At 45.4% G+C, this 22,392-nt stretch overlaps 1 protein-coding gene across 7 annotated transcripts in view; it reads left to right on the forward strand.

Annotated features, from left to right (window-relative positions):
• The window catches only part of RYR3 (ryanodine receptor 3), a 1,751,462-nt gene that overhangs the window by 1,410,559 nt on the left and 318,511 nt on the right, over nt 1–22,392 (forward strand). For 5 of the 7 annotated variants that reach the window (XM_069638568.1, XM_069638566.1, XM_069638567.1 and 2 more), the window contains 3 exons: nt 5,068–5,141; nt 7,164–7,181; nt 12,666–12,746. In XM_069638568.1, the coding sequence (XP_069494669.1) occupies nt 5,068–5,141; nt 7,164–7,181; nt 12,666–12,746 (173 nt within the window). The remainder of the gene's footprint in view (nt 1–5,067; nt 5,142–7,163; nt 7,182–12,665; nt 12,747–22,392) is intronic. The other 2 variants (XM_069638573.1, XM_069638572.1) reach the window with 1 other exon arrangement.

A 22,392-nucleotide genomic window follows, 5' to 3' on the forward strand; every position in this document is an offset into this window, starting at 1 on the left:
GGTTTATAGTGAAAGGTTTGAATACAAAAGGATTGAATGCAATACTTTCGAACCAAAAGGATCTAAACCAAATCCATGTTTTTTGGGGGAAATACCACTAATTCTTCCTATACGAAACCAAAAAATAAATAATACATAAAAAAAAGTCATTCTAATTTTTGTTTTCCATCCTATTGTTTCGAACATATTGAATTTTGAAACTTTGTATTTGTAACTTTGACTGGACACCCCACTTAATACCACCTCAAAGGTTCCAATTCATCAGGGCAGTCCTAGAAGCAGCCATGGGAAAGGACTCGCCATCAGAGGTGAGCGTTCAAGACATTCTGCAGAAGGTTACCAAATTCCAGTGTGCCCAGCGTCTTCCAGCCTTTCATTGTTTGAGGTTGCTCGGCCTCATGGCATCCTGTATTTCCCTGGTGCCAGAGGCTCACCTGAGAATGAGAACTCTCCAATGGGCTTTCGAGACTCAATGGTCCCACTTCTCAGACAGGATGTCAGACCTTCAAGTTCCAAGCAGAGTTGCACAGGACCTTCTGTGGTGGGCCTGCGAGGAAAACATTCTGAAGGGCGAACCTTTTGGCAACCATGGCCGGAGATAACAGTAGTTACGGATGCCTCACTCCATCAGAGTCCAAACTACACATCAACCTTTTGGTGCTGAAGGCAAACAGACTTTCTGCCCTCTGTACGGGGAAGCAATGTCCTGATAATGACGGACAACAAAGTGACCATGTACTACCACAAGAGAGGAGGTGTAGGGTGACTACCACTGTGCAGAGAAGCAATGCAGCTCTGGTTCTGGGCAATTCAAGAAGGAATCTCCCTGTCAGCAGTTCATCTAGCCAGAGAGGAGAACACAGCGGCGGAAGCTCTGAGCAGGCAGAGCACTGTCTCCCACGAGTCGGAACTAACTCAGGAAGTCCTTTTAGAGATCTTCGCCCTTGGGGGAACCCCATAAGTGGACCTGTTAATGACTGGTGTCAACCAGAAGTGCGAGGTGTACTGCTCCAGGGAATTTCCCCCAAGAGGAGCTCTAAGGAATGTGTTTGTAGTGGACTGGGAGTTTCCACTCCAGAGGCTTAGACAGGGTAGGGCCTGAGCGGGCAAGGCCCACCCAAAATCTGTAAATGCCCACTCAGCAGAGATGTTTGGGCATTTACAGATGTTAATGTCACTGCAGTGGGCCCGACTACATTACCTTCAGGCCCCACTTGTTAGACAATCCTGGCTACGCCTCTGTTCCACTCCTGTACACGTTTCCTCCAGTTCCTGTCATTCCTCAAGTGATCAGGAGGTTGAGAAAGTTCGGGGAAGCCATGATCCTAATTGCTCCGGATTTGGCCAAGAGGACGGGGTTCCCTCTGGACATGTCCATCTGCCCTACAATATGTCTGCCACAAAGAGAGGACCATCTCTTGTGAGAGGAGGGTCGGGTTCTCCATCCAGAGGTGTAGACACTCAACCTGCATGAATGGTTTCTGAGAGGTTGAGAAATAAGGATTGGGACCTCCCAGACAACATAATGGAGATTTTGCTATCGGCCAGAAGGCCAGCAACAAAATCCTTGTACTAGTGCTGTTTGAACAAGTCTGCAGCTGGTGCGGGGATAAGAATGTGGACCCTTTTACATGAAGCACACCTATGGTGTTATTGTTCTTGTTACACCTGGCTATTCTGGGGTTCCAGGTTGGCACAATAAAGTGTATCTGACAGCGCTATCTATTTTAAGTGCTCCTCTGAAGAGATATCTTTCTTCAAAATACCACCAGTGATACAATTTCTGAAGGGATTAACAAATGTATTCCCTCAGATCCCATTTCAAGTCCTGGTTTGGGATCTCAATTTGGTTTTGAAATTTCTCATGTGTGCTCCATTCCAGTTTATTCATGTGCTCCATTCCTGCCCTCTAAGATTACTAACTCTGAAGACCATCCTTTTGGTTGCTCTTACATCAGCCCGTAGGGTGAGTGAACTTCATACCTTATCCTGCAAGCCTCCTTACTCAGTCTTCTTTAAGGATACTTTTGTACCAAAAATGGCATCTGAGTTTCATTTTACTCAAAAAACGATACTTCTGTCAATTTATCCTCCACCTCATCCTGGAAAGGAAAAGGAAAGATTACACAGGCTTGACCCAAGACGTGCACTTAGCTTCTACTTATCCAGAATGTCTAAGTTAAGACAGGATGATCAACTTTTCATTGGTTTACACGGGCCATAAACTGGGTATGGTGGTCACAAAAGAAACCTTATTCAGGTGGATTATTTTAGGAATTTCTGAATCCTACAGATTAGCGGGAAAAGATGCTCCTGAGGGTCTCAGAGCTCATTCGACCAGGGCATGGCTACTTCCTGTGCCTTACAGAGGAGAGTCCCAATTCAGGATATTTGTGCAGTGGCCACACGGTCCTCCGTCCACACATTCACCAAGCATTGTAGTCTGGACTCTTCCTCAGGCCCGGAAGGTGGTGTTGGGAAGGCGGTATTACATTTTGTACACACAAGCCAATAAGGAACCCCTGCATTCTTATTTGGAGCTTAAAATTTCGACTCCCTCCTCAAAAAATGCAAAACACTGCTTTGGGAGTCTATCATAGGATGAGGAGTACGTGGGAGGACACAATTCATTCGAAGAACAAGTTACTTACCCGTGGTAACATTCTTTTGATTGGATGTTCCTCCCATGTATTCCTCATCACCCCTCCCAGCCTACCCTGCAGTAGAATTTCCTTGTTATTGCAGTTTACTCTCTTTTGAGTTGAGTAACTGTTTGACATAAGGTACATCCAAAAGTAAATTGGAAATACGCATAAAAACGGGACCGAAGACAATGGTTGCTGCATACGCTATATACCAGTGATGACGTCGACATCGAGATGGAGGCGCTCGAGGGACATCTAGTCGACAGGCATCGACATGCATCACTCCCTGCTGGAAAATATTTCTAAAGCAGCTAAAGCTGGGTATGGAGATATCAGAAGATGAGGAATACGTGGGAGGAACATCCAATTGAAAGAAAGTTACCACGGGTAAATTAACTTGTTCTTCGATTGCGTAGTATGACTCTTGGGTAGAAATTCTAGCATATGCAGATGACTTGTCAATTATCACAGAATAACAGAAGGAGCGTTCTCCTTTAAAGGGACACAGACATCTTTGGGGAAATAAATGCTCATAGGACAATTTTGCTCGCTGATGAAATTGGGGCATGGTATCTTGAGGGCGTTATGGTCTGAGTTTACCTGAGGTCTCTCTGCTACGGAACAAGGAGGGATACTGCATGTGATTGCCCCCTGGCCAGTGATGGGGTCTTAATGAGGGTGGCCAGGTGACCTTTCCTACATTAGCCCTAACCCATCATTCATTAGGTCGGGGAGGCACCCAGGAGCATGTTAACCCCACTAGATGTACCCAGAGTCAGGCCGAGGACTTTGTCACAGTCTTCGTCCATTATTGTGGGGCACACTTTTCCTAATGCATGGTACTCCTATGTTCCACTATTTCAAATTCCCATACTTTTTCTGAGGGTGATTTATTTGTGGCATGGATGACCTTTTCATCATAGAACAGTTTTATTGATCTCCATTAGGTGCCATGACACTGTGTTAATGATTGGTCATTGGCATGGTATACAAGTTGAGCTAGGCACAAGTACTGCTCATACATGGACATTTTCCTACAGCATCAGGGCATGAAGGGGACAGACATAATTCTGATCCGAGTTGCAAATCAATTCATCATGTGCCAGTGATTTGGCTTTGAAATAGGTCATGACAAGTTGCATATAGAGAGTAAGACTATTTGTTGTTTCTGGTGATTCCATAGGACTACAAGCAATTTTTATTTATTTATTTATAGAGCGCTTTACACCAAGGCGTGTACAATGGAACAACAAAATACAAGATAACAACATCAAATAACAGTGGGAGCAAAAATGACATCATGAATCATTCAATAAAACAGTGGAAAGAGCAATTAACTGAAGGGGGGTAGGACTAGGGGTGGGGGGGTTGGAGATGAATTGGGCGAGGGAAAATGAAAGGGAGAGAGAGCAGGAGAGGGGGATTGAGCATGAGTACTCTATAAATGCCTCCTCCACTATACCCATTTTACCCGTAGATTTGGGAAATGTGCTTTAAATGTGCCCGGGCGCCCCCTCATCCATGCAAGCGGCCACCAAAAGAGTAGGTACTAGGGTATTCACACAACCCTTATGATTTGGCCAACTTAACGCCACTGTCCAGCACCCCAATTCTAACAAATCTTCCAGCACCACAGCACCCACATGGTATGACTGTATTACCTATCTCTGCACTGAAGAAAAGGAAAGGGGCAGGGGTAGTGCTGACCTTACTGAAAAAAGGGCTTGGGTGCCACTCTCGGGAGTGTAAGGCAAAGAGCAGAGGTGTGCAACTTTGGCTCTCCTGATGTTTCCGATTACCACTCCCATTCACTCTTTCAGCATAGTCACTGGTGGGTGATCAGGGGAGTTGTAGTCGAAACATCTGGAGAACCATAGGTTGTGGGCCCCTACTATAGAGTAATATAGCAGAGCATCCACAGGAGGGGGAAACTGGTGTCAGCAGAAGCGAGCCAAAAAAAACCGAATGCTCGAGCGGCTGACTCCCATAACTGACGATCTCACGGCACGGTTACAGCTGCATTTGCGTAACCCTGTAGATGAAATGGAACAACGTCGATCTCCAGTCTAGCACCGATGCCGTGTGAATTCAGAAATGGGAAGCCTTGCTTTGAGAATTAATCTTCACCAGTCTCCTGAGGGGAGATGACCTTGCGTGGGGAATCCATGTCACATCATGGCTTTCAGTGCAAGGACATGAGGCCTAGGAGAACGGTACAGAAGAAGGGAAAGGTCGAATCGATGCTCTCGTAGAAGACAATGCCCAACCTTTCCCCCACTACACCTTGTTCCCCCCATCAATGCCTAGGGTGCGCATCGCTAAGGTCGTTGAATGTAAGCGAAGGGTGCAGTACTACAGAGATGCTTCAACAGCGCGCGAAAGGCAGCTCTCTACAAAACCGCTCTTCTTCTTTTGTCCACAGTGTTCTCGACTTGAATGCATTTGAGAGGCAGAATAAGGCAGAAGGCCTTGGCATGGTGACTGAAGAAGGAACGTGTAAGTACAGTGATGGAACAGAAACCTTAAGGTAACTCCCCTGCCCCCACCATGGCCTCCTCTCCCCTCCGCCCCAAGACCACCCCAACACAATGCACCCCGTCCCCTCACGGAGGAAGCGATGCACTGCAGCCCGCGCAGTATTTCCCAGATAGGGCGGAAGACTTCAGAACCGTCCTTGAGGATGGGAGATGGGTACAGATCGGCGATACTGGATTTTGTACTGACTCTTTATAATAATACGAAGTTTGGTTTTGCATTTATGAATTGTTGGCATATAACAATGAAGTTGTGTTTTGTGCAATATAATGCTTTCTAGTATCTAAGGGAACAGTGCCAATACAAAAGTGATACGTTTGACCTTATATAAATGGAACCAATCACCATCAATGTTATGATGGGTTTATAAAACCATGACTTGAGCCTTCCACCGGAAATGTGATGGAAGAATAAGTCCCTCGTGTCACACCACCGCCCAGTAGCAATGCCTGGAAGTTCATCTCCAGTTCAGGACCCCATGCAAATGGACCCAAATGCATGACTTTAGCTTCAGAAAGTTGTCCTTGGCTGTCATTGTAAGTAATTCCTTGTGTGATGACACTGCAGTTGGGGCAGCGCTCAGACTTATTTCAGTGTGATAATGAAGTTCCCAGTGGGAAGTCAGTGAAGTACGAAAAGCTTCCAGCTACAGTAAGGTCCGTTTCCAGTGAGCTGTCAGTGCAGTGAGGGCAGGTGACATTGCAATGTCCCATCAATAAGACCAGATCCTTGTGTGATGACACTGCGGTTGGGGCAACGCTCATTGTCATTTCACTGTAGTGTTGAAGTTCCCCGTGGGATGTTAGTTAAGCACGAGCGATTCCCAGCTACAGTAAGGTCCGTTTCCAGTGAGCTGTCAGTGCAGTGAGGGCAGGTGACATTGCAATGTCCCGTCAATAAGACCAGATCCTTGTATGATGACACTGCGGTTGGGGCAACGCTCATTGTCATTTCACTGTAGTGTTGAAGTTCCCCGTGGGATGTTAGTTAAGCACGAGCGATTCCCAGCTACAGTAAGGTCCGTTTCCAGTGAGCTGTCAGTGCAGTGAGGGCAGGTGACATTGCAATGTCCCGTCAATAAGACCAGATCCTTGTATGATGACACTGCGGTTGGGGCAACGCTCATTGTCATTTCACTGTAGTGTTGAAGTCCCCCGTGGGATGTTAGTTAAGCATGAGCATTTCCCAGCTACAGTAAGGTCCGTTTCCCAGCTACAGTAAGGTCCGTTTCCAGTGAGCTGTCAGTGCAATGAGGGCAGTTGCGAATGCAACATCACTGTTGCTGTACCGTCTCTCAGTACACGGTGAAGCCACTGCACAAAAAACAGCGTCTAGCACGAGTCTCTTTACTATAAAAGCCCCTCGCTCAGCTTAGACCTGCGATTTGCAGCACATAATACAAAAGCTTGCCACAAGTAGATTTCTCAAAAGGCTTTGCTCAGGTTGCTGTCCTGGAACGTTGACTCGGGTTACGCAAAGTAACAGAACGAGAAGTAAGGGAACGTCGTACGCTTTAGTTCCCGCCCACTTTCACCTCTGCCCTAAGGTCCACGCACACAGGCTTTTGTGGATTTAGCAAGACTGTTTCTCCCGAGAAATCCAGAGCACTTCCAGAGCTCCGTTTGAAAATGCGACAGCTTAAAATTGCTGACAAAGAAGAAAGGAGACGAAATGCTGCACCATGCTGACTGCATTCTAGCAAACCCTGGGTTAAATAGTAACTTGATCTGTTCCATTGAGGATTCCCCCCTCCCCCTCACCCCCTACCATTTATGGCCTTTCATTTTGCATTTAAGGCTCTCAATCCCGAATTAATACTCATAACTGTGAGGCTCTTGTTAATATCTAATGTGGAACATCTAATACCGTTTAACAGTGTGTTGTAACATTTTAGAACAAAGTGCAAGTGGCGTTATCACTCACACCCTCTTAAACTCTCTTTCTCTCTTTCTCTCTTCTCTTTTTGTTCCCTGGGTTTTACAGTGATTGTTCGAGAGCGTGGTACGTTTGCCTTTTGCGCCTGCACCTGCCAATGCCGCTGTGTGCTGCTAATCCTAACACAACCCTTTCTTAATCGCATGTGCTTTCCCGGTGCCCCTAGGCTTTATCCTCGGGGTCTGCAGGGGATTGTACGCCCAAGTACGAGCCCTTCATCTCCATCCGCTCTTATTGATGTCTGCCCATTACTTTGCAGCGTTTCATCATCTGCTTTGCCAACCTTTTTCTAAATCGATTGAAACACAGCAGCAGGGTAGCTTTTCTTTGCTGATGAAGCAGTAGATGTTGTATTTATTTATGTATTCATTTAATTACATTTATATAGCGCACAGAGGCCCTGGGGCATCGTGGCGCTGTTACAGAGAAGATTGCTTAGTGCAGGTTTACAAAGGGGAAGCAACCATGCATACAGAAATAGAGAGCAGAATGTGATATGCGCGTTCAGTGGTTACAGAAGAACAGCACATCAGGCCAAAGAGAGATAGATACAGGTTACAGAAATAGACTTAGTTGAACAATTTGGTTTTCAGCCTTTTACGGAAGACAGTATATAATGTCTCATTCCTGAGTGCACTGGGGAGGGCTTTCCAGTTTTGGGGGGCTAGGTGTTGAAAGCTGGAGCCTCCTGCTTTTGACCTTTTGAAGGTGGGGACAAGGATTAGATCAGAGGGAAGTGCTCTGTTGCTGGGGATTCCCTCTGAAAGGTAGGAAGGGGGGTTAAGTGAACAACGGCATTTGTGTGTAATAGCCATGGTTTTAAAGAGATTGCGATGTGGCCTGTTGTCTCTGTGACATTTAAGTGTGCCACAGATGCAGGCCTAGGAACCCCAACCCTGCACCTCTTAAACCAGCCAAACCTCAGAAAACGACCCAGGAGGCTTGTAGTCTATTAACCCATTCCCCTACGCGTAGAGGGGGTTGGACTGCAAATCTATTAAAGAAATAGACGCATTTTATCATCAATTGAGTCAAAGTGAATGTTGATGAAGAATTCCATTCAAGCAATTCAGTCTGGGTGCAAATCCTTGGTGTTCTCCGACACTACTAGGCAAGATGTTTCGTTTCTAAAAGAGGACAGTGGTAATTGCCCAATACATCATTTAAACATTTGTCCACAGCCTTGCAAAATGATATCTGAATGATGCTAAAGTCAGCCCACTTTGTGCCCCATGTGTGCATGTTTGATGGCTGTGAGACATTTCACACCCCATCTGGGAAGATACCAGGCCAGAGTGTTCTTTTAAATGCACCAGCAGGGTGTCACTATAAACAGGAGTCTCTCTATAGACAGCAAGCTCTCCAGGGTCTCAGTACAAGATGTGGTGAGACGTGAAAGCTCACCATAATCTCACTAAGATTCAAGCGAGGTGTCAAAGCGGACCAAGCTTTCACTACAAGACCTGGTGAGATGGCGAACTCCACCAGGCTCTCACTCTAGATATGGAGTGATACCATGCCACATCTCATCAAAGTCTAGTTCCAGCCATTGCTAGATGCCACATGGTACAGGTTCTTTCTGCAATGGTAGTCAGGGAGAACACATAACATGCTCATGGTAGATCGTTGCTGCTCCCCGACCAACATATGTTCTTCCCAGACACGTTCTACATTTATCATGATGAGGGCAGGAAGACATCCTATGCAGCGCCGAATGGGGAAGTGCGAGCCCAGGATGCTCAATGTGTAGAGCGTTATGGTCTCGGTCTCTCTAAGAAGTAACTGATCATCTTTCAGCTCAGCACTGTGAGAAAAAACATAGAATTTATAAAAGAGAGACCTGTGGCACCAATGTCCAATCACGGAGAAGCCCGAGATATCTGCCTAGCACGACCGGAAGATCTTTGGCCTCCATTCTGACTGCCACACCATCTGGATAGATAATGTTTTAGGTCAAGATTTAAGTTCTTTGGATTACTCTGGGAACCTCAGAGTCTTCATTGATTAGACTGCAATAGCCGGAGGAATCTAGAGCACCTTTGATGTCAGTGCTGTCAGTACCTTCTCTAGTCCCCGTAAAGGTATCACGCCTTGACATTTGTCCTTTTTGGCTAGATTAAAGAAGCAGCCACTCAATTAAGCATTGAGGTACCAGGCTTAGAGCCTGAAGAGGTGGGCGAGGAAATATGTTATCCTGCATCTTGTCACTATCATTAACACAGTGGGCACAGTGTCCATGGATCGGATTCTTTTGGCAGATGACAAGCATCCACTCTATGTATAGATCAGGTAGATTTCCAGCCTGCATGTTTATTTCTGGGGGTTCCCATTCATATTTTCTGAGAGACTAAATGTCGCATCTGCCCGACTGCTCATTGAGACCATTCCATAGCCACCAAAGGGCCTTTTTTCAGACACGACTATTGGCCAGAGGTGGAGAGGCCTGTTTTCTAATATGACTGTGTCTTGACATGCCAGACCCTCTGCAAGGCCACACTATTCGAGGCAGTGCTAGGCACATGACAGGAGATCTTGAAGTTGGCCTAAGACATATCAAGCTTATCTGTTGACTTCTCTTTTTTCCTGGAGTAGGCCATCCCTCCCACGTGAACTGTCTTTCCATGTCCCACAAATTAATCAGCACAGGACTGGTGTTGGATACCCCTTACCATTGGGGGTGGGGAGGAGGGGCCCTTTGAAGCTAAGCCAAAAACTGGACATTACGGCCCTCATTACGACCCTGGCGGAAATCGTGGTGCAATATGCACCATGGAGCACGGCGGAAAGCTGCCAATACCGCCATGGGGGTTGGCGGATTTACCGCCCCATTCCGACCTTGGCGGGGCGGTAAATCCCCAATCCCCATTTTACCCTTCCCCATTCCCATTTTTGCCCCATAGGGTATAATGGGAGTGGGGAAGGCGTTAATTACGCCACCGTAAAATACGGTGGCATAGTTAACAACAAGGTCCCGTAGCGCCATGGATTTCTCCGCCCGGAAAAACCAGGCGGAAAACGGCTCCATGGCGCTACGGGAACTCGTAGTAGGGCGGAAGGGTCCGCCGCGAATACCGCTGGGGTAAACCCACTCCGCCAGGGTCGTAATGAGGCCCTACTCGTTTTTGCAGGAACTGATCTCTTCCACCTCAGAAGTGTCCTGCTGCCTGACTGTCGAAGTATCACAGTATGACAACGGGTCATCGCCATGAGTGTGCTTTGGAAACAAAGGATACAGGAGTTGAATAACACAGTAATTTGTCAAATCCTGGTGTATCTTTTTATGGGTATGATCACAGGAAATTCAAAAATCCTTGGGTTGCCAATGTGCACAGCTGCTCCCTTAACCAGCATGTGTTCCTCTCACCTTGACAACAGCTTCACGACGGGAAACCAAAGTGCAGATATCAAATGGTTCCCGTTCCATGGGATTGTGGACACATCCCTATTGGAGCTCTCCTGTTGCCACTAACTCTAAGGACTTCTACGTTAAGCCTCCTGTCGTCTTCTATGGCCTCGAATGTTCCAGCAGTTGCTCAGGGTGTATGTTCTATGCTGTTGATTTTTGGTTGGCTCTTTCCTCCTTGCATCATGCAGTAAATTCCACCTGTGTGAAACTACTAAGGGATTCACTGGAAACCTTGCTAAGCTGCAAGGAACATGGAATCCATAAGCCGAAAGATAACTCTCCATGTGGCTTGCAGATCAACTCATTACCCACAAGTGTATTTTGCCTCCTGAAAGAAATGAAGCTGCTCGCTGACATGACTGTTCATCGACGTGAGGCACTGGGACCAGAATGTGGACAATTATCATCCCTGCTTGTTTTAAGGCGTTGTCTGATGACCCCGAAGTGAGATGATTCTCAGGAAAGTTAGAACATCTGATAGTTAAGAAACCCTCGGAAATTCTGAGGGGAATGGGTAAGGTTGAGTTAGTTGCATGCCTGGTATTGCCTGGTATATATCTGACTCTTCCCAACACTGCCCCTTTCTTGGGGCCCTAGTACACCACTGTATTTGCAAAGGTCCTGACTCCTTTCTTGTGCAGTTCAATTTTCAAAAGGTTCAATTCGTATCCTCCAGAGAGGCTTGCTGAAGCATCCCCTAAAATAGTTTTTTCTCTAGGCCTGTCTGCAACCTTCTGCTGCCCTGATGTTCTGGACTCCAATGATCCCTCACTGTTGACTATGCTGCCTAAGGCTGATAGGAATTATAGCCCAAAACACCAGGAGAGCTAACAGTTGCAGACACCTGTAACTTATAGAAATCTGATAATCAGAGTGTTAGAGCGCCAGTCCAAGAGCCCTCACAATAAAACGTGAGTAGGCTTTTCTTGTGAATGGTAAATCGAGGTTTCTATCCACGTGTTTAGGATTTGTAATCCTGTTGAGGATAGGCCTTCTTCATCCTGGAACCTAGTAGCTGCCCCATAGTGTCAACTCCAATGCACTATTTGGAATGAACATGCAGACGTGTTCTTAGTTACTATTGGAATCTTGAAGACCGAGCTTCAACTCACTCTTCATCGGTATCCTTAGCTTGCAGGCTTAATATCACTGTCCGCCTCTGTGTAGAAAATGCCTGTCCCTGCTAAAACCTCTTCTTTAGGAGAACAAATTGAATAGTAAAATGAAATTAACACCTTGAGATTCCTTTTCCTTTCAGAGAACACACATCTTAATGCATGCAAGCGTGTATCAGGGTAGATGCCCAGAGCTTGGTATGAGCGCACTCAATAAAAACCTTGGGCAAATCCATGTATATTAGTTATAGTGTCTTTTATATATGTACATTGGCATGAAAGCAAGGATTGTACAATAAACTGAAAGGATAGGAGTGGACACATGAATGAGGGGTTCTGCCCAACCGGCCCATGAGAGGTCTTTTTTTATATTTGTCAGTTTGCCTCTTCTTGTAAATAGGTCTGCCTGGTTTTCTGAATTACTGTAAAACCTTTGATTGCAGTGAATTCCCCCCTACCGGGATTCATGCAAATGTCCTCATGATATGATGTTAGTGTGCTCTTTGAGGGTGTTCAGGGGTGCTGTTGTCTGGTCGAAGTCCAGGATCCTGTTAAAGCGCCACGTTGCCAGGCAGATTGGTAGATGAATAAGACTTGTGAAAGGTTGTGAAAGGCAGCCAGTGGGGAAGATATCAAACTTGAGGATCAGTGTGAGCAGAGGGGCTCTGAGATGAGGAAAGATTCCGGAAGGTAAGAGGAAAAAGAGGTGGAGTAGTGCTTCACTATTCTTAGGTCCTTTTCAGATCTTAAAACACGCCCACCAATCTCGTTAAACACCATGTGTGGTGTTTCATGGCCTCTTAGTGCAGACGATCTATCACCAACAAAATGTATGAGTCCTTGATGACTTCTTATGGTCATATTGCATACGTATGGTCCTATGGTCTTACGAATCCCTCTCCCTAATCGTATGTCGAAGCTTTGTTAATCACTTGCTAGAAGGGCCTTTTCCTGCCTAGTGCTCCGCTGCATGCAACCGTGTATCATTGCTACCCTCACGCCTTACTGACATGTTCTTTTCTTCCCAAGGTGAGAAAGTGCTACAGAACGATGAGTTTACCCGGGATCTCTTTAGATTTTTGCAACTTCTCTGTGAAGGCCACAATAACGGTACGTAATCCTTTGCCGGCATGCTGAGGGTGAATATAGCTATTGCTGCAGGGGCCAAGAGCCACAATGATAGCCCCTTGTTTGGTCAGCCACCACTTGGCTCCACGTACACATACACTAGACTCATTCTTGAAAAGCACGTATTTGTCACTGTGCACTGCCCGCATATCAAACAATGGTGATATCTGTCAGGGTGTGAGATCATCTACCACATGGTTGTCCTGCTTAAGGCCTTGAGGGCCGGATCCATGTCGGGTTTTCAGGATATCCCTCATTAATATTCATGAGATTCATTTGCATACAATGATTCTAAATGTATGCACGTTTTCCTCATGAATATAAATTAGGGATATCCTGAAAACCAGGCAGGATCCCAGTCCTCATGGGAATTGGACAGCTCCACAAAGACAGAGGTCACTTCAGGTTTCAGGTGATTTTGCCTGGTAGAGTATGACAGTGTTAACGGATTGTTTATTCATTTATTTATTTATTTACTTATTTATTTATTGGTCACTTGTTAGGTGCTTATACAATTAGCAGAATTGTTTCAAAGCGCCCACAGGGCAAACAGGGTGTAGACATGGGAAGGTAGACAATGAATTACAGCAAAAATGAATAATTGAATTAATAGTACAAACAAATAATGGGAATAAAAATGGAGGGGAGACAAACCTACTATGCCTTGTGAGTGTTCAGAATGTGCAAGTGCAGAGGGGGGAGGGATAGGTGCTCTGATGCTCATGGAGAAGTGCTGAGGGTAAGTGCTAAGAGGAGAAGAGCGTAAGTGCAGCCACCCATGGGTGGGGTGAGCCTAAGTAGCAGTAGAAAGACAGCGGCTTTGATGTGAGATGTGGGGGGTCATGGCCCCGAGGACACATAAGGTCTGTACACATCAGTCATGCTACTGTAAGATTAGCAAGGAAGAGGGGAGGAGAAGCAAGGGGTAACAAGAAAGGTCTTGAGGCTTTTTCTGAATTTGAGGTAATCCTCAAGTTGGCTTTGGCAGGAAGGGCCTGCAGAGGATTTTTTAAGGAGGGGGCGCACAAGGGATTGCTTGAGGGAAGATGGAAAAGAACCAGTAGCAAAGTACCATTGTTCATTGTAGACTAACATGGGCTTCTTATTGGTGTATTTCAAGCCATCCTAACTACAGGGTTAGTCTTAGATGTCCTCTAACAACACATTCATCCATCAAATGGGGAACAGAAACGGCAACTGGTGAAATCTTTTTCTCAGTAATTTTGGGATGCATCCCAATGCTGATCCTCCTTAAAAACACTTCTTAGGGATTCTGCATAGATTAACAAGGTAGCCATCTTAAAACCTGCACAAATGGTGTCTTGTGCACGTAGGCACCATGAGTTTGCTTGCGTTCGATTCCAGCATACTGAAGACTCCAGTATTTCGGAGGAGGGGTGTGAGCTTGTCCTTTAGGGTGCTTCCGCCTTTTATTGTTTGAAGTTCCACTTTCCAGAAACCCCTTCATTCCACACACACACACACACACACACACACACACACACACACACACACACACACACACACACACACACTAACAACCTAGCACCTTCCCCCTTTAAATTGAATCAGATATGTGTGTGTTTGTTACTGTGTGGTACATAAGACTAATTTCTTGTGAAAATGTACTGTAACGGTTTATTGAGAAGCCACCCTTCGCACAAGGAGTTCCTTCCCTCTCCACTCACGTGGTTACGCAACAAACTGTTTAACAATTTTTTGTAGCCCTATCTCAGACACTTATCATGCCCCTTGGATCCCTCTACCCTGAGCTAACAATAAGCCAAGGACCAGGCCGGTATACGGGAAATATATTGGTATTTATTTAAATTAAAAGTAATATAAATTAGCACGAAAATGTCAAAAAACACTTTATCCGTGGCACAACGCAATCAACTTCTATCAGCATAAAGTGAGTTTAAAAGAACACAATCACAATTTCTCACTTTCTGCAAATTTCACTTCATGAAATAGTTACACTGATTAATAACAAGGGCACTTATGTAATGTGCGATTTTGATTTTCCTGCAGGCTTAAAAGGGTAGCAGTAGGATTGCAAGAAGGGTAAAAATGCATATGGCAATTATAATTTTGTCCACACTTTAAGTTTAAAATAAACACAGGGTGATGTATAGCTTTATTTTTCAGACCCCCCGCCCCTTGCTTTTGTCTCTGTTGGGAAGTCAGACAGAAAAATTGGAATGCTTTGGGGAATTGTGGCTTTCAGAGCCCCCCTTACTGGAAGGCCTGTGTTGGGGAAGCTGGATAAAAAGGTTGGACTGATTTAAGAACAAAGACAGCCCTCTTCCTTAAAGAAGTCGAGTTCAGGTGGACAAAAAGAATTACCCAATTAATGTATAGGCCATCGTTTTCAGCACACACTGGGAAATGAGCTTCGTTAATTTCAAATTTTAACAAAATTCACCCCGTAGTGTTCTGCCAAAGCGGGAATTAATTAAATTAATATTTTTGGTTAAATAGACTAAGGATCTACACAGTCTCCCCCTCCCACCCACTATAATCGGAAAGGAATCAGGGCCAGCAGACTTCCCCACCTTTTGTCACCTTTCTGCTATTTCCATAAAAAGCACAACAGTTATGAATATGTAAGTTATTAAGCATATCCCGAATTTCATTTTCAACCTGGTAGCCAACTCTCACATTTGGAACATGTTCAGATCAGCCAGAAACCTAGTTTAACTGGCCATTACAGTTCCCAGAGTCACAGGTAGATGGATTATATATATCCAAAATTGCCTGGAAATTACATACAAAATGGTACAAAATGAAATCAATCTACCTTATGATTGCTGAGAAAAAGGCCTAAATTATAATAGTTATTTTACATTAATTGTGAATCTTCATGTGGGACAAATGGCCCTGACTCCTGCCTTCCGGCCATTTGTTTTCACTGAGTCAGCCTGTGCCCAGAGCTTTTTTTTTTTATCAGTCTCCTTTTTGCTGGAAGCTTGCTCTTTGGAGTGGGTGCCCCCATTTTCACACATATTAGTCTTGTTCCAGCCAAGGGTGACTTTTTCTTGAGGTCAATGCTTTCAGAGCCAGCAGGTCTGGAGAACACTAAATTTTGACACCTTTAGCATGGCATTTTATTGCAGTTGGACATTAGATGGGAGATGCGACATCCAGGCTGGAAGTGGGAGATGCCCTTGTGAAGTTTTGCCCTCAGCCAGCAAAAGGTGCTGCCTTGGGCTGACATTTTCCATGAAGACGAAGTGACTCTTCAAATGTCACTGAAGTTTTGCAGGTGAAACCTAATATACATTGTTTTTGGTCAACCCACACGTCATGTTTTGTTTTCCTGACATTTTTCTGAGCAGTGCTATTTTTTTCACTTTTACTTTTTAAAACGTTTTTATTTGCACACACCTGTGCAGGCTGTTTTTGTTTTCAATGTGTAAAAATCTTGTTTTCCATGTGGTAGGGATCTTGTATTCCTCCTTCTTTTGTAAATTAAAATGCTGTTTGTCCATTGGTAATGACAGGTAGGCCCCTTTCCACATGGCTCATTAATTTTACCTGAAAAACAACAGCAAAGGCCAGGCCGTTTTTGTTTCAGTGTTTAAAATCTTGCTATTCATGTGAAAGGGACTTCTATTTGGGGCCTTTAAATGCACCCCACAGTACCCCGTCCCGATGACACACTAGTGGCCTTGTATATCCAGTTTTAAGCTTGGAATGAACATCCAAGCCACCGGGATGGGCAAACCTCAGGGGTGGACTGGCCTACAGGGAACTCTGGAGATTTCCCTGCAGGTATTTCCAAATGTTCCCATAGGAAAAGGGTTGGACTTTCTTAGAATCTGTAATATGGGGCCACTTTGAACATTCTTTCCAGGGCCTCTTTTGGTTCCCAGTCCACCCCTGGCAGACCTCCTCATGGCTTGCACCGGTCTTTATTTTATACTCAATGCCCTCTCATAAGGCGACTTTTGGTGGCAGTGAAACACCAAAGAAAAGCCAGATAGAAATTTGTAGTGCGAGATTCGGAGCTCATCTGTGTGAGGCCGTCACTTAGATGCCGCTTTTGAAAAGAAAATACAAGTTCTATGGGGGGAACGGGGGGGAGGGGAGAATGTAATAGCCTTGGCCTGCTCACACCACCCTCTGAGGATCTCGGTGATTCCACCACGGGCCACAGGCCCACCCCTAACTCATTCAAAATAATAACAGGTTTTTATATAGTGCCATATTCCTGCAGCTTTGAAGCACTATACTAATGACTGTTATTACCCATGTAATGGCCCCCCAATTTATCGACCTTGCAACAATGAAGCACTGACTCCACTCTGCCATGATGCAACCTTTTCACATGCAGGCTTGCCCATGTCAGAGGCAAGCGCTTAACCTATGTTAACCAACTTGAACATGACACGAAGGTTCCCTGGCAACAAGAGTGTGAGACAGAGAGGGAGAGAGAGAGAGAGAGAGAGAGAGAGAGAGAGAGAGAGGGAGAGAGAGAGAGAGAGAGAGAGAGAGAGAGAGAGAGAGGGAGAGAGGAAGAGAGAGAGAGAGAGAGAGAGGGGGAGAGAGAGAGGGAGAGAGAGAGAGAGAGAGAGAGAGAGAGGGAGAGAGGGAGAGAGAGAGAGAGAGAGAGAGGGAGAGAGAGAGAGAGAGAGAGAGAGAGGGAGAGAGAGAGAGAGAGAGGGAGATAGAGAGAGAGAGAGAGATTGTGTGCATGCGTCTGTGTGCTCAGGACCTAAGTGGAAGGGTTCTAGTCAGAGCTTCCTTGTCATACACTATGGGCCTGATTCACGGCCGTTTTTCAATGGGTGCATCCCACTGAAAAACGCTGTGTGAATCAGGCCCTATGAAAGCTCTGAGTATTGGGTTCTTAACCAGTACTATAGCTCACCTGCAGAACAACTGTGATGTTGACAATATCAGTGCCCAGCCCTGCTTTCTTCAAGATTAGACACAAGGGCCCAGTGGTCTCCCTCTCCGGAAAACCGAAGACTTGCTTGCGCTTGGATTCTCAGATCTGAAAAATTCAGTAAAACAATGTCAAACTTTTTACTTTCAAGCAAAAAATGCGTCATTCTGACATAGAACCTTCTATTCTCCTGCATACATCCAGGTTACTGTTCATTGTGAGAGCTGCCCGTACTAGAATCGGTCTTGCCTGGTTTCTCAGTACGCGCGCCCTCCCCTTAACCGATCCCCCATCTCCCATGGCTATATTGCTAATCCCAACACTACCTTCTTGCGGAAAAAAGCAGTAAAAAATTCAATAAAAAAATGCGACCATTTTATTGTCGAGCAAAAAGGCGAGTACTGATTAGAAAACGGGGGAGAGAAGATAAAGTTGAGAATTCGGTGCCACTTGTGGGAATGGGCAATGGATAACCTATAAAGGGCTTAAGAATGAGCAGAGCTCCCTCTATGTAGCCCACAAACAAGCACGAGTGGGCTAATGCACATTCGAAGCGATGGCTGGTGATTGGTGGCTGGCTGAATACCGAGCCGCGGGTGGCATATGTCTCCACGAGGGCACCAGAGATGGATTCCCTGGCCTAGAGTCCTGGCAGGCCCAGCACATCCATGGCTGAGGCTGCCACAGAGAGAGTGGCTGCCAGCTCAAAGGGCAGGGAGATGAGCCAGCGTGAGCAGAGGCAGCTGCTGCCACCCCCTGGTTTGGGGCCTCGAGGGCTGCATTCATCTTCATTTGCAAGATGGGGATCTGACAATGTGAATGCCCTTTCTCATGGAAAAAGAAATAAAGCAGATCACAGATGGGCAGGATGCGTGTTCCTCTCATACACCTACGCTACACACACCACAGATCCACCAGCCGAAGCTCTGCCGTGAGGATCCAAGCCACACTGCTCAGCACGTAGGAGAGGTTCTTGATAGATAAGACTTCAAGGTGATTCAGTGGTATCTATCTGTGCCCCCCTATAGGCTCACTCTAATATTCAAAGGCCTGCCATGCCATTCGGGTACACGATGGCTGTGTACAGGGAGGGCACTGCTTTCTGTGTTCTGTCACACTAACGCATGGGTCGGCAACCTGCAGCTCGCCATATGATTTGGACTACAACTGCATTGATCCCACACTATTGAATATGCTGGCTAGGGCTGTTGGGAGTTGGAGTACAAAACATCTGGAGAGCCAAAGATTGCGGACCCCTGCACTAGTGCTATGTTGACCTCCAGCTTGGAGGACTTGTATTTGCATCAGGAGATGTCATTGTTTAATGGGTAAACTGGATGAAAAACCAGGAGGCCATTGTTTTAATCCTAGCTTCTCCGCTTTTCCTAATATGTTGATCTCGTGCAAATCACAGTTTCTTCCTGTACTTCGGTTCCTTTATCTGCTAAAATAGAAGGCATAAAGCAATAGTCTAAGGCCTTGTATTACGAACGATTTATGAAAATAACTGATCGTTTACATTCCTGGTAGATGCTACAGTGGAACAAAGAAAACGAAAGCCGTGAAAGTTGGTACTAAGCGTTCAGGGCCTGATTCACAGAGCATTTTCCTATGGCATTACACCATTATAAAACGCTTCTGTGAATCAGACCCTAATGACGATACTCACTGTTGCAAAAGGCAATACCTGAGGCAATGAAATCAATTAATGAGGTCACTGTGTTCATCTGTTATGTGTATCCTTATCCACTAAGTGGCCTCACTAGTGGAAGAGTTCCCTGAATAATGAAAACCTGCCTGAGGATAGTGGTTCCTATCCCAGATTGTCCAAACGTGACAGTATCTTAATGTGTTCGTCTGGGCTAGGCGAGGCGGCGCAGCGTCTCTGGACACGAACACCGTGAAAGTGAAAAGGACAATCTGGGATAGGAACCAATATCCTCAGTGGGTGTCTCCGCCATTTTGAACCAAGAAGACACATCTTACCATTTGAGGTAAACATTTGTTCCCTCAACGGCGCATTGAATGCCCCAAAGATATCTATACCCATGATGGATTATCTTACCCTTGCACTGGATAAGTCTTTGATAGAGACCCCGGGACTACCATCCATTCCATCACACGTCCTGATGAAGGCCTGCTCATAAAGCTGCACTATATAGCTCTTCGAGGCCGAAACACCTTTGTGTCGACGATATCACCATTTAAACAGTGCACATGTGAAGCATTGTTAATGTGCTTTTTGTATATATGTCCATTTATGTGGGTTTATGTTTATTCCTGTGACTGCACAATTGAAATGATCAAACAATAGTAGCAGTTTTCCGTTGTTGTTATTGCATTGAAATCCAGCCTGTCTTAGTGGATCATACCTATATGTATTGTTTTTTCTAAATATCTCTGGGTGCTCTATCCCCACCAACATTATCCAGATGTCATTAAAATACATTTTGTGAAAAGAAATGCAGTAATGAATGACTGTTATATTTGTTATAATGTTGGAACTGTGTGACCTCTCACCCTGAAGTTTTGGTTTTGTTTGTTCTTGTCATAAAGCCTTTTAGCAGGATCAATGCATACTTTTCCATGAATCAGGCCCACAGTTATTACAGGACTGCACTATAATGGCACATACACGATTTGGGAATTAGTGCAGCTATCTGTTTGACAAAGAGGTAACAGGCCATATAATTAGTACCCCTCTCACATCCATGAGCTTACCTCTAGGGAATATCATGCAGTCTTGCTTAAAGAGACCTACCAGCATGTCTGGCTGGGGACACATGAAGCACCTTCCTCCTCTCAACAACTAAATGAAAATGAAAAAAGACTTGTCTGCCTTTGCAGCAGTTTGTAAACCCGCGGAAAGCCCTCCAACAACGTCAGCAATCAGCATTAGGCTAAACCATTGTTTCTTATTAGGCAGCACGTTTGTCGCTATGGCCAGTTGGCCTCGGTGCAATTAGCTCCCCATAAAAGGTACCATGAGGGCATGACCCAGCCACCATTTGGGGCACCAGAATAGGTTCTAACAGCAACGTAATGCCAAGCTCAGACTCCTCCAGTTTGGCATCAATCATGCCACTCATAACATGCTGAGGCATCAGACCACAAAATGGCAGCAATGACTGAGAAAAAAGTAGCAGCTTTAAAGGGCTGACCCACGTGAAAAAGATGGGCCTGGATATCATGTCACTGCAATATTCGAATACATGCTGGAGAAGTCCAGCTTGTAAGGTCCCAGCTTACCTGGCCTGCAGCGATCTACTCACTAACCCCTACTGGACTGTGCAGACTGAGGATCTTTAAAATCAACTTCAGACTGAACACCCCTGGGGGAAAGGGGAATGGACAAAACAATAAACTTCCAGACATCGGCTCTACCCACAGTCTCTGCTCTCTAGGATATTTCTCTGGGTGTCTGCTGATCTGTGGAAACACAAACGCACCTTTAAAGTCTCTACTTCTTGCAAACTAATCTCTTCCCACTTCCCTGACCTACAGTATGTGTCTTCTCAAGACTGTCAAAGAAGTACCAGGTTTTACAGTCTGTTTTCCAGTGCTCTTGAAATGTGGACTCGATGTTTAGTCTCTTTTCTAGTTTACAACAGTCTTAAAAGGAACTTCTCCTTTCCCTTTTTTCTCTTGTTACTAACCGTTCGGAAATCGTTTTCTCTTTCTCTTAGAGATGTCATTTTCCTTTTCACTAGTAGGGACCCTTTGTGTTTGACTATTTACATGGCTTCCCACCACGCACCCACACTTTTCACCTTGACACCGTGCTCTTTGCGCTCAAAAGACTGGTCACCACGCTCCCGCGCTTCTGGATCTTGATTAAACTCTTCTTGTTGCTTCAGCAACCTCTGCGCTTCCCACGCTCTTCAAACTTTCTGCGGTGCTTCCCGGTCTAATTTCCCTTCTGGTTCGACCTCACGCACCCGACGCTAGTCGCGCTTCGAAGTGGTGCTATGGACGTGCCCAACTATCCCCGAACGATATGTCATGCGTTCTTGATGATGCTGGGAGCCTTACTCTAATGACCTGGCGCATGCCAGAGCCTTTGCAACTCTTTAGAAAATGCTGCACTGAGAAACGACTTCAAAATAAATGCTCACCACAAGTCGCAAACGAACATTGCTAATTTACATAGTCTCAAAGAAAATTATATTGCAGTCTGGCATTCAGCTAAACTGCTTTCAAGTATCAAGCTGAAGCCTCTTTCTTCCTCTTAACTAAAGATGAGTCAAATTACATTGGAGCTTTAAGTTTTTCAGTAGTTACAAATTCCCAAACATTTAGCTCTGATCATTCTGCTGAAATAAACTCCTCTGACTGGCTTCTGATGATTCTCTTCAGGAGCTGCAGGAACTGCGACCTTCCTAGTTGACTTCAGGGATGAAAGGCAGTTAAGAACCCCTGAGAGGGTTCCAAATAGTCACACGTTGCCCCTCAGCCAATCACTGAGAACTCCTGTCTTCACCATCTTGGAATGGGATGATTCCATTGTCCTATATGGCTTAAGTTTAGGAAAAATAATCCAGGACTTTTGCACACACTACAAACACGAAACACACCAAGCACTAACTCCTGACTTCACACACAGAACGTCTCTTCCCCAGACTCAAAACCTCTTATTCCTGGTCACAGATCTGACATACCTGGGCAGAAACCTGACACAGCTCCCATGTTCACTCCATGGCGCAGATCAGGGGCGTAGACAGGGTCGGGTCTGAGTGA

The sequence above is a fragment of the Ambystoma mexicanum genome, chromosome 14 (genome assembly GCF_040938575.1).
Source record: "Ambystoma mexicanum isolate Mex_15411 chromosome 14, UKY_AmexF1_1, whole genome shotgun sequence".
In the NCBI taxonomy this organism is placed as follows: Eukaryota; Metazoa; Chordata; class Amphibia; order Caudata; family Ambystomatidae; genus Ambystoma; species Ambystoma mexicanum.